This window comes from Saimiri boliviensis, chromosome 9 (assembly GCF_048565385.1).
Source record: "Saimiri boliviensis isolate mSaiBol1 chromosome 9, mSaiBol1.pri, whole genome shotgun sequence".
Classification (NCBI taxonomy): Eukaryota; Metazoa; Chordata; class Mammalia; order Primates; family Cebidae; genus Saimiri; species Saimiri boliviensis.
The window spans coordinates 93,221,630-93,234,141 of record NC_133457.1 but is presented as its reverse complement, the minus strand read 5'-3'; the positions used below and the strand labels follow the sequence as shown (position 1 = coordinate 93,234,141).

General features: G+C 42.3%; 1 protein-coding gene across 9 annotated transcripts in view; it reads left to right on the top strand.

Moving 5' to 3' along the window:
* PTPRA (protein tyrosine phosphatase receptor type A) overlaps nucleotides 1–12,512 on the top strand; it is a 156,863-nt gene that overhangs the window by 97,947 nt on the left and 46,404 nt on the right. For 5 of the 9 annotated variants that reach the window (XM_039479644.2, XM_074406322.1, XM_039479647.2 and 2 more), the window contains 4 exons: nucleotides 2–28; nucleotides 9,961–10,045; nucleotides 11,162–11,235; nucleotides 11,469–11,605. In XM_039479644.2, the coding sequence (XP_039335578.1) occupies nucleotides 2–28; nucleotides 9,961–10,045; nucleotides 11,162–11,235; nucleotides 11,469–11,605 (323 nt within the window). Of the gene's footprint in view, nucleotide 1; nucleotides 29–9,960; nucleotides 10,046–11,161; nucleotides 11,236–11,468; nucleotides 11,606–12,512 lie in introns of those variants that run through there. The other 4 variants (XM_039479646.2, XM_074406324.1, XM_074406325.1 and 1 more) reach the window with 2 other exon arrangements.

Sequence of the window (12,512 nt, the reverse complement as noted above, 5' to 3'; positions counted from 1 at the left end):
GGTAATTCTGACTCGAAGGACAGAAGAGGTGAGCTGCTCACCTTATATCTGTTGTTTCTTTTACACAGTGTGCAGTATTCATCTGTTTCCTCTGCTCACAGTCCTTGGCAACCGTGTGCATCTGTAGCTGTGTTTGTTTACTTTTCCTTAAGTTGTTTCCATGTTAACCTCATAGAGAAGAGCAATAGAAACACTATGTTTTTTAATATGTTTTTTAACATAGACTATGGATTCTAACAGCTATGATGTATTTTAACAAGTAATAAGACAGAGCTTACATTGTCATGTCACCTTATCAGCCTTACTTTTTGGTGATATTAGGTCATAATTTCTATACCATGGGTTATTTCTGATTTCTAGGCTATAGTTCCCTTTAAACATTTTTTGTGTTATTTTTCCCCTAGTCTATAAAATGTCAACCCTTTGTGGCTTTATATGGATTTAATGGATTTCCAACCCTTTAATGTGAAGTCCCTATGGCCTGAGATGTGTTGTGTCTGTGGTTTAAGCTGGACTGATGAGTCACCGGTCACTTGAGAGCAGGAGGACATGGGTATTCATCTGCAGAATTGTGGCACATTTTGCCTAGAACAACAGTAAGGCATGAGAGAAAGAAATCATTATTACATCTGCGTTTTAAAAATATTACTCTTTGAAATAATGTTTTTATCATAATTTTTTAGTTTATCAAATCAGACTTCAGTTTTTTTCTGATTCCATTTTTTAACCATACACAATTTTTCTTTCATAATTAAGCAATGAACACTTACAGGCATATGAAGTCTCACAAAGTCGGGTGCATTTGAGACAGAAAAATGGTTACTTTGATCCTTTATGTGATAGCCATCTGCCATTGTGTTTGGTAAGGAATAATGAGGTGTTACCATACTGTGTATAGATTTCCCTTACTTTTCCAGCTCTCATTTTCTTAAACTTGGGAACTAAATGTTGAATTAATGCGATGTCTTTGCTATCCAGATTCACTTGCCAGATTCTCACTATCAAATGTAGACTTAAATAGGTTTTATTGTGATATTTATTTTCTCCCTAAAACTGCTCTTTTAACCAGTCTTATAAAGTCAAAAGTCAAAGTGGTAGGCTTCAAGATGAACATTAGATCTTTTGACTCTTTCCTCTATTTAGTATACATTTTCATAATATTCAGCCTTTTCTTGCCCCAGATATACCTATTTTACCTACCTAATATTTAACTGGTTTCCATGTTGTGATTAAAAAAAATAAAATTACCTTAATTACCTAGATTAATACTAATTGTGGCATTTCTAAAGTCTATTAATGTAATCTCCTTTTTTAAGTCAAAAAAATTGATTTTGTATAATTCCAAACAGGAAACCAAAGAGACATAGGTATTCCCAGCAGTCTCTAAAGTCCCAAAATCTAATGACATTTTTAGCAGAGCAGATCTTTAGAAATATTGCTGTAGATTTGGATATCACATTCTTTTTTTTTTTTTTTTTTTTTTTTTTTTTTTTTGAGACTGAGTTTTGCTCCTTTTGCCAAGGCTGGAGTACAATGGCATGCTCTTGGCTTACCACAACCTCCACCACCATGCCCGGCTAATTTTGTATTTTTAGTAGAGACAGGATTTCTCCATGCTTATCAGGCTGGTCTGGAACCCCTGACCTCAGGTGATCCACCCACCTGAGCCTCCTAAAGTGCTGGGATTACAGGCATGAGCCACCACATCTGGCCTATCGCATTCTTTTTTTTTTTTTTTTGAGACAGAGTTTCGCTCTTGTTACCTAGGCTGGAGTGCAATGGTGCGATCTCGGCTCACCGCAACCTCCGCCTCCTGGGTTCAGGCAATTCTCCTGTCTCAGCCTCCTGAGTAGCTGGGATTACAGGCACGAGCCACCATGCCCAGCTGATTTTTTGTATTTTTAGTAGAGACGGGGTTTCACCATGTTGACCAGGATGGTCTCGATCTCTAGACCTCGTGATCCACCCGCCTCGGCCTCCCAAAGTGCTGGGATTACAGGCTTGAGCCACCGCGCCCGGCTTGGCCTATCGCATTCTAATTTTAAAGCCAAATGCTGTTTGAGAAATAAGCCAGCTGTTTGGAAATATTTGTATTATAATAGGTTTGAAAAGCAGTTATATTTTATGCAGATGAATTAAGGTCTACAGGTTTTTATGCACTGGTCTTTGTGTGCTTTTGAATGTCTGATGTTTTCATTGTCAAAGCAGAAAGGAAGGCCAGGCGCAGTGGCTCATGCCTGTAATCCCAGCACTTTGGGAGGCCAAGGCAGGTGGATCACAAGGTCAAGAGATCGAGACCATCCTGGTCAACATGGTGAAACCTCGTCTCTACTAAAAATACAAAAAATTAGCTGGGCATGGTGGCAGGTGCCTGTAATCCCAGCTACTCAGGAGGCTGAGGCAGGAGAATTGCTTGAACCCAGGAGGCGGAGGTTGCGGTGAGCCAAGATCGCACCATTGCACTGCAGCCTGGGTAACAAGAGCAAAACTCCGTCTCAAAAAAAAAAACAGATAGGAATAAATGAGAGGGAGGGCCACATTTCCTTCTCTTCTGAAGTTCAAGAAACTGGTTATTTTCTCATGTGTATTATTTTTAAAATATATTCTGGCCAGGTGCGGTGGCTCATGCCTATCATCCTAGCACTTTGGGAGGCCAAGGCAGGTGGATCACAAGGTCAGGACATTGAGACCATCGTGGCCAACATGATGAAACCTCATCTCTACTAAAAATACAAAAAATATGCTGGGTGCAGTGGCTTACACCTGTAATTCCAGCACTTTTGGAGGCCAAGGTGGGTGGATCACTTGAGGTCAGGAGTTCGAGACAAGCCTGGCCAACATGGTGAAACCCCATCTCTAAAAAAATAAACAAAATTAGCTAGGCTGATGGCGCATGCCTGTAGTCTCAGCTACTCAGGAAGCTAAGGCAGGAGAATTGTTTGAACCTAGGAAGCAGGCTCAATCTCGTTTGGGCTAGCTTTTAAAAATTATGTTAAATTATGTATAACATAAAATTTATAATTTTAATCATTTTTAAGTGTATAGTGGCATTAAGTAAATTTACATGATTGTGCAGCTATCTCCAGAAGGTTATCGTCCCAAACTGAAACTTGTTACCCACTAATTTCCCATACTCCTTCCATGCTTCCTATGCTTCCCCTAGCCCCTGATAACCACTGTTCTACTTTCTGTCTCTCTGAATTTGTCTATTCTAAATATCCCATTTAAGTGGAATCATACCATATTTGTCCTTTTGTAGCTAACTTTTTTTTTAAGGCATTTTTACCGGTTTCAATTTGGATTATTTGTGTAATATTTAGTAATGCATTAACTTTAATCTGCCAAAAATACCTCTTCACTATCAGTCAGTGGTCACGATGACTGTATTCTCCAGTTACTTAGTGTTCACTAGTTTTACATCTCAGTTTATTAGTTTGGTTCTGGGGAAACATACTCTGAGACAGAGATTTGCATGCAGCAAGTTTGTTGGAGAAGCATTTGCTCCCTACAGCACCTATGAGACAGTGAAAGCAGTCATATTGGGTAGCTGCCCGTGGCCTGGCCCAGGGTAAAGCCTCAACCCCCACCTTGATTCCAACTCCAAAGCTTCCTGTGGGATTCCTAAGAAGACTTGAGTTGCCACATGGTCAGAGCAAAGGCAGCAAAGGCCAATCCCACAGGAAGCTTTGGAGTTGGAATCAAGGTAGGGGTTGAGGCTTTCCCCTGGGCCAGGCCACGGGCAGCTCCAGGGGAAAGACTTGGCTGAGAGGCATTACTCCATGGTTCTCCCAGCAGCCAGGGGGAATGGGTTCTTTTGGTCTTGAAGAGGGATCTATAATATCCACTATAGTTCCCAGCATGGTACCATTTACAGAGACTTTTTCCATCTAAGAAAATGCTATTGAATGATTTTGATATGTGTATTAAGGCTGAGGAATGAGTGGTGCAGTAGAATATTTGAAGAGAGGCAGTGTAGTGCAGTAAAGTGTGGGCTTGAAAGCTAGATAACCTCACTTTGCATCCTAACCCTACCACTTACCAGCAGGGTGGGCAGATATTTAACTTTCCTGTGCCTCATTTCATGATTTGCGAAATGGTATAGGAACAGAATCTCCTCCTTGGGTTGCTGTGAGGAATGGAGGAATGGAATAAGGCACATGAAGTGCTTGGCTCAGGATGCAGCAATTGCTCAGCACTCTTGGCTCTCACCATTACTGTTCCACTGCCACAATCTCTTTCTTACTTTTACTATTACATATGAGACCAGGGAGGCCTGGAATTTAAGCCATTCTGTCAGAACTCTAGGAAACAAAGGCATTCACACACCTCCACAACTGTAGGCAGTAGGTAGTTCTTTGCCTTTTACCTTTTAAACAAAATTTTGCATAAACTCATCTCATTCTACTTTTTATTTTAATATTATAATTGGTTCTTTTGTGTGTATGTATGTGTGTGTGTAATGGGATTTTCATATGAAGACCTTATAACTGGTATAAATAGCAAGAATACAGGTTAAAGCTAGTTGTAACCATACTTTATTTTAGATACAATCATTTATATAACTGCTTTTTAAAAAACTCAGCGGCCAGCCACAGTGGGTCATGCTTGTAATCCCAGCACTTTGGGAGGCAAAGGCGGGCAGATCATGAGGTCAGGAGTTCAGAACCAGCCTGAGCCTGACCAGTATGTTAAAACCCCATCCCTACTAAAAGTACAAAAATTAGCCAGGCATGGTGGCATCCACCTGTAGTCACAGCTACTTGGGAGGCTAAGGCAGGAGAATCGCTTGAACCCGGGCGGCGAAGGTTGCAGTGAGCCAAGATTGCGCCACTGCACTCCAGCCTGGGAGACAGAGCAAGGCTCCATCTCAAAAAAAAAAAAAAAAATTATTTTAATATTTGTAAAGATGTAGTCCTTGAGCTACTACTTAAGTCTAAAAAGAGTTTGTTTTAAAAGTATTAGGGCACTTTGGGAGGCTGAGGCAGGTGGATCACTTGAGCCCAGGAATTTGAGACCAGCCTGAGCAATATGGGGAAACCTTGTCTCTACTAAAAATACAAAAATTAACCAGGTGTGGTGGTGCGCACCTGTAGTCCCAGCCACTGGGGAGGCTGAGATGGGAGGATCACCTGAGCCCAGGAGATGAAGGTTTCATTGTTTCGTTGAGCCAAGATTGCATGACTGTACTCTAGCCTAGGGAACAGAGTGAGACTCTGTTTATTTAAAAAAAAAAAGAAAAAAGATTGGAGATTATCATAGTGCCATTATTATGAGTTTATGATGGCTTTCTCTCAGGAGCTTTTACATTCAGCATTTATTCAGTGCCTATTAGGCATCAAGGATTCCAGAAAAAATATATACATACATATATACATACATATATGTACTTCCTGTCTCAGGGAGATAATATGTGAACATCAGGAAGCAAAGTCTACTCAGTTACGTGCTATTGGATATATCACACAAAGTGCTGAGAGAACGCAGAAGACTTATTATGTCTGGGGAGTAGGAAGGAGGCACAGAGATGAGCTTTGGGAAGTTTAAATTAAAATAGCAGATGGGAAAAATGAGAACACACCAGAGAGAGCACAAGCAAAGAGACATGAAAGAGTAAGTCATATGTTTGAGGATCCATATGCAGTTGACATGTGCGAGGTGTAGGGAGTGGTCATAGGTGGCCTTAACAGAATGGGTGTGGTAGTCCACTGAGTTCAGGAGTCAGAGCATCTCCTGAAGATTATGATGAGTAAAGAAGTAACATAGTCAGATTTTTTTTTTTTTTTTTTTTTTTTGAGAGAGAGTCTCACTCTGTTGCCTGGCTGGAGTGCAGTTGCGCGATCTCGGCTCACTGCAGCCTCCGCCTCTCGGGTTCAAGCGATTCTCCTGCCTCAGCCTCCTGAGTAGCTGGGGCTACAGATGCATGCCACCACGCCCAGCTAAAATTTGTATTGTAGTAGAGAGAGGGTTTCACCTATATCTACTACAGGATGGTCTTGATCTCTTGACCTTGTGATCCGCTTGCCTCAGCCTCCCGAAGTGTTGGGATTAACAGGCGTGAGCCACTGCACCTGGCCAGATTTTGGTTTTAGAAAGATATTCCAGAGGATTGTTACCAGTTACCACAAAGATTTTTTTTTTTTAAGAGAGGAAAAAAAGAGATATTCCAGAGGATTTAGGGAAGATAGATGGACAATAGAAAAGTAGGTTTCTGAATGACAATTTGGCTGAAAACAGCAGTGATTGGGCTAAGCCCAGTGGTTAGATTCTAGAGGCGATCTGATGAATTTTGATGTTTTTAGAGCTGATAGAAAGCATTTGAAACAACATTACAACCTTGCCTTTGAGATCTGATAAATACTTGTACCAAAAAGTGTGGAGATAGGTAAATGGGCCATAGGAACTGAGACTATGGCTATTCCTTCCCTGATTAGTTTGTAGTTGACCAGCATGTAATCTGAAGCCCTTAAGTCACTCAACTGTTACATGTGAGCCCTTCAATTAATACGGCCCTTTGTTTTCTTGGAAAGAAATTATAGCAAGTAGATATCTATTGTCCTGGAACACCATTTTAGTGTTCTTCATTTTTATGCTTGTCCCCTTCCCTGAGTCTAGAAAGTAAAACTTCGCTAGAATGAAAGTTGGGGCTGAATCAATTTGGATTTGTAACCATACTGTCTCTGTCTCATCTACTCAACTCTGACTTTGTAATGTAAAAGCAGCCATAGATAGTATGTAAATGAATGAACATGGCCATGTTCCAATAGCATTTTATTTATAAAAACAGGCAGTAGGCTAGATTTAGGCTATAGTTTGCCGACCCCTGTTCTAGACAAAGAACTGCTTGAGCCTTAGGAAGCTGGCCTGAGGGTCTATACTAGTGTGTGAACTTGTGTGTGGCCAAAACCAATCTCTTCCCTTCATGTCTGACACTTTGCAAATGTTACCTCTTTTAAATCTCTCATTAACTCTAAAAGGTGGAAAGTGCTATTATACTTTCATTTCATACACCATTTTAAGAGATTATCACACTACTAGTAAATTAGGGTAGTAGGAATTTGAACTTCAGGTCTGTCAGACCCTAAAACCCCATGCTATAGAAATTGTTTTGACCTCTTGCTGATATGAAAATTTGGCTAAATAACTCTAGGTTCAGAATCCTAAGACCTTTGTAGACAGTGCACCATCAGTTTCTAGCAGCGATATTTTAGATGAGCAATCATAAGTAAATCTGATTCCTATTTTTCTGTAGTGCATCTTCTCTGTAGGGAGACTTTTTCCTTCCACTGAACATTTTTAAGGCTGGCCTTTGGTTTGTTGGTTGATTTCAACCCAAAATTTAAGAATTTTTTCAGAATACATCTAGGTATAAAGATTTTTTTTCAATATTACTCCACAAACTAGATTATTTATTTTGGCCTGATAACTCAGGAACTTTCTTGTATTATTTCTCTCCCTTCTTACTAGTTTCTTCTTTGGGCCTTCTTGTTGAACAGGTATTAGAGCTCATGGGCCTGTCCAGCTCCTTTCTTTTCTATGCTGTCATATTTTTTATCTCTTATTGCTCTGTGTTCTGGGAGCTTCCATAAGTTGCTCGTTCACACAACTAATTTGGTTTTCAATCATGTCAGTTCTCCTATTTAGCGTTTCTGTTTTTGGAGTCTGGGGTGGGGCAGATGCATGCTCTGTTTCCCAGGCTGGAGTACAGTGGCCTGATCACAGCTCACCGCAGCCTTGACCTCTGGGACTTGAGCGATCCTCCAGCCTCAGCCTCCCAAGTAGCTGGAACTATAAGGTTACACCACCATGCCCAACTAATCGGGCGTTTTGTTTGGTAGAGATAGACTCTACCAGAGTCTCACTGAGTTGCCCAAGCTGGTCTCAAACTCCTGACCTCAAGCAATCCTCCCACCCTGGCCTCCCAAAGTGTTGGGCTTATAGGCATGAGCCACCATCCCCAGCCCTGTTCAGCCTTTCAGTCTAGATTTTTCTCTTTGTAATCATGTTTTTGATTTTTCGTTTTTTTTTTTTTTTTTTTTTTTTTTTTTTTTTGAGACGTAGTTTCGCTCTTGTTACCCAGGCTGGAGTGCAATGGCACGATCTCGGCTCACCGCAACCTCCGCCTCCTGGGTTCAAGCAATTCTCCTGCCTCAGCCTCCTGAGTAGCTGGGATTACAGGCACCTGCCACCATGCCCAGCTAATTTTTTATATTTTAGTAGAGACGGGGTTTCACCATGTTGACCAGGATGGTCTCGATCTCTCGACCTCGTGATCCACCCGCCTTGGCCTCCCAAAGTGCTGGGATTACAGGCTTGAGCCACCGCGCCCTGCCGGTCCACAAATATTTTAACAACTGCTGTTAAAAGGTTGAATCAGATGAGAATGGGAATGTTCCTGTTGGATTTGGCAATATGCCATTTGTTGGTGTTCTGGCTGAGCAGCTTAAACAGAGCACTGTGGGTGGGAATCAGAGCAAATAGATTAAGGAGAACCTGGAGGTAAGGAATTAGACAAGACATTAGACAACTGTGTGGAAGGGAAGACAACTTAGACAAGTGTGTGGAAGAGAAGGGAGATGTGAGGCTGGTGGTGGCTGGGGGAGGGTAAATGAGGTCAAGGAGACAAGTCTTTGAGGCGTCAGCAGTGGATGTAATCCAGAGCACACGTGACAGGATTGACCTTGACATGGGAGGGACTTCTCTTCCCTTTTAGCAGGTAGGAAAATGGTGAAGATAGTTTCCAAGCCACTCTGATGGTATAGTTTATGGAGTGGAGTCAGGGGTAAGCGTAGAGGAGGAGTCAGAGCCTGGCCAGCTGCATGAGAAACAAGGTTAGATAAAGGGAGCCAGACCCTGTGGAATGAGGTGGGGCTGCCATGTCTCCAAGCCAGATACTGCCATGGTTGGGGTCCTAGCAAAAGGGTGACTAAGGGAGCAGGATGTGTAAAGAAGAAGAAAGAAGCATCCAGAAGTTTTTGTTACACGGTGGCTGAGGATCTAATAATGTCTCCTTGTTTTATTTTATTTTTGTTTGTCTGATCTTGAATTCCTGGCTTCAAGCAATCCTTCCATCTCAGCCTCCCAAAGTGCTAGGATAGGCATGAGCCACCACACCTGCAACACTCCTTGTTTGTTTTGAGACAAGGTCGTCCTCTGTTGTCCAGGCTGGAGTGCAGTGTCACAGTCCCAGCTCACTGCAATCTCCGACTCCTGGGCTCAAGTGATCCTCCTACCTCAGTCTCCTGAGTAACTGGGACTACAGGCACATACCACCACACCCACCCTTAGTAGAGATAGGATTTTACCATGTTGCTCAGACTTGACTGGAATACCTTAACTTAAGCAGTCCACCTGCTTTGTCCTCCTAAAATGCTAGGATTACAGGCGTGAACCATTGCACCCTACCTGTCTCTTTGTTTTAATCAGGAACAATGTTCTCTGTGCCAGGAAACCATTTAGGTTTATGATAGGAAAACTCTTTTTACCTTCCTCTCCCATCTTCCTCTAGTTGGAGCCCATTGAGAGCTGAGAGAGAGTACAGTGTTGGCCCTGCATACCTAGCTTGCCATTAGGATTGGATGTGTTCACGCCTCCAAATATTGGAGTACTTTTTATGTGCTAAGTACTGATTTAGGCTCAAAGGATATAGCAGTGAGTAAAACAAAGTATCTGCCTTTAAAGAGCTTTTATTCTAATGCAGGGAGACAAAGTAAATAAACGTATGATAGTCAGAAATGGGGCGGGCATGTCATCCTGGGCCCCATGCTCTCTTCCCACCTCACATCAATAGCCCTGGTATGGCAGTGGGAGGTGCACAGTCAGACTTTCTTCTCTGTTTCCGTGTTCTGCCATCCATAGAAGGACTGAATGAGCTCTTCCTCTTCAAGGTGTTCCCCTGAATGACTGACTTAAGCCCTCCATTGCACAACACAGTAATGACGTGTTCTGTTCTCTTGATTTCAGATGAGACGCCAATTATTGCAGTGATGGTGGCCCTGTCCTCTCTGCTAGTGATCGTGTTTATTATCATAGTTTTGTACATGTTAAGGTGAGCCTACTAACACTTCACATTCTTTTAGATTCTGTTTTAATTCCCCAGTGTTTCAGTGAACCCACACAGTCCAGAAGACAGTAGTAAATAGACAATGAATAGGATAGAGGGGGAATGACCTATGATGGTGGTGAAATTGAAGTTCTACTTAAAAATAGTTTAAAAGCTCTACATAGTCTTTTTTAAGTCCTAAGCCCTCCCTTTTTCTTTCTGTGTCCAAGCCCAGTCCCCCAACTCTAGTGCACCCTAAAGCGCAGGATAGTAGTTTGGAGGTAACACTAATAACAGAAGCCACAGTCTGTTATTAGTGACAGGTGTTTCAGGATCTTTAGGTCTAGTTCTGTTGAAGCAACCCCTAAAAGGGCCCCAGTAAGATTACATGTTCAACAAAAGCCTACTTTATTTCTAGTTGGGGCTTTGTCCCCAAACTTTCCTGGGACCCCTGGCCCTGGCATGCTGAATTGAGCCATGTAAGTTGTTAGTTACAGGATCTCACTTTCTGACCTTCTTTCAGGGTCCTCTAGACATTACCACTCAAGCAGAAGCAAGGAAGGGGAACCTAAGGTTTAGCCCTGCCTTATCTTTGGCTTAACCTGTTCTCTGCTCCCTCTGTTCTTCTGCAGGGATAAAGAGAGGGGAATCGTGTGCCCTCTATAATTTGTCATATGTCTCCATCATTCTGCTGGAGACTTGTGGCCAGAAATGTGTCCACCCAATCCAAAAGTCTGGGCTTCTCACTGGGACTCCCAGGCTACACTGAAGAAATACCAGGATTTTTGTTTGACATGTTTTTTCTGTCTTCCCCAACTGTATTCCACTCACTTACCCTCTCTCCACCTGGTGCTCTCTAGTGAGCCACATGAGCCTGAATGTACTGTTGGGGTTCCCTGGTTGGGTCCCAGTGTCCTGAGGGTAAGCAGGAGAGTATCCTGAGGTCCTCGGTCACCCCAGCATGCTGCTGCCTTAGGGTATGCATGACCTGTCTCTAAAAAAAACCCGATTATTTGTAAAGGAGATTTAGAAAGGCTGAATTGATGAGAAGAAATGTAGAGCCAGTGATTTGCCTCTCCCACCTCTGTGCTTCGTTCTTCACTGTGATCATTTTCTTACTAGGTTTAAGAAATACAAGCAAGCTGGGAGCCATTCCAATTCTTTCCGCTTATCCAACGGCCGCACTGAGGATGTGGGTAAGGCATTCCTTAATGTCATGAGAACCTTCACAAGGAAGGAAATCAAGAAATTAGGAGTTTCTTCATCCTTTTAAAAGAATAAGCAATAAAAAGAGAAAAAAATTTCTTTTGAAGAGAACAGTCCTAGTTCCTACAGGCTTAGTCCATGAGGTAGAATCCCCAGTTTGGCCTCCAGAAAAGGGGCTAGGTCCTTAGGGAACCTGACTGACCTTCTTCCTTGTGTATTTCAGAGCCCCAGAGTGTGCCACTTCTGGCCAGATCCCCAAGCACCAACAGGAAGTACCCACCCCTGCCTGTGGACAAGCTGGAAGAGGAAATTAATCGAAGAATGGCAGATGACAATAAGCTCTTCAGGGAAGAATTCAACGTGAGTACTTTGTTGAGGCTGGTGTATCATCAGGGAAGAAGGCAGACCTAAGGTCAGATCTTTCAGACCTTTTGAGTCGTGAAGTAAAAAGTGAGCTTTTAATGTTTAAGAGGTGAGAAGTGAAGCTTATCTGACTTTCTGTATAATCATGGATAGGATAGGAAGTGAGATTTGCCTCACCTCCCTAATCTACCCATTCATTCATTCATTCATTCATTCATCATCACATCTTTTCTTTTGTTTAGTAAATGCTTGGCAAGCATCTAGTATTTATCAGGTAGTAGTATAGTTACCAGGGATATGATGAGGAACAAAAACAAATCCAATCCCTATTCTCAAGGAACTCACTGTTCAGGAGGGAAACCTCACAAACAGGAACAAAAATAGCTATGTAAGTTCAAACAGCAAAACAGCACAAAAGGACTGGTGCATATTTGTAGGCACCCATATTAAGAGGTTGCCTTTTTGAGTCTAGAGCAGGGCTGTTAGAATGTTTAAAGTAGACAGTAGGATAGATCAGTGTGAGAAATGAGGGTCATGGGAGACTACAGAGCACAGGTCTTATCTTGAGTATTTAGATTCATATTTTTTTAATTCCCACAAGGAAGCAGAATATGTTTGTAAACCACCAGTCGGTGATCCTAGCCTACCAGTCCTGATCCCAGATCAGAAGAGCTTCCTTGAATAATGATTTTTTTTTTTTGAGACGGAGTCTCACTCTGTCACCAGGCTGGAGTGCAGTGGTGTGATTTCAGCTCACTGCAACCTCTGCCTCCTGGGTTTAAGTGATTCTCCTGCCTCAGCCTCCCGAGTAGGTGGGGCTATAGGCATGTGGCACCATGCCCTAGCTGATTTTTATATTTTTACTAGAGACAGGTTTCACCATGTTGGCCAGGATGGTCTCAAT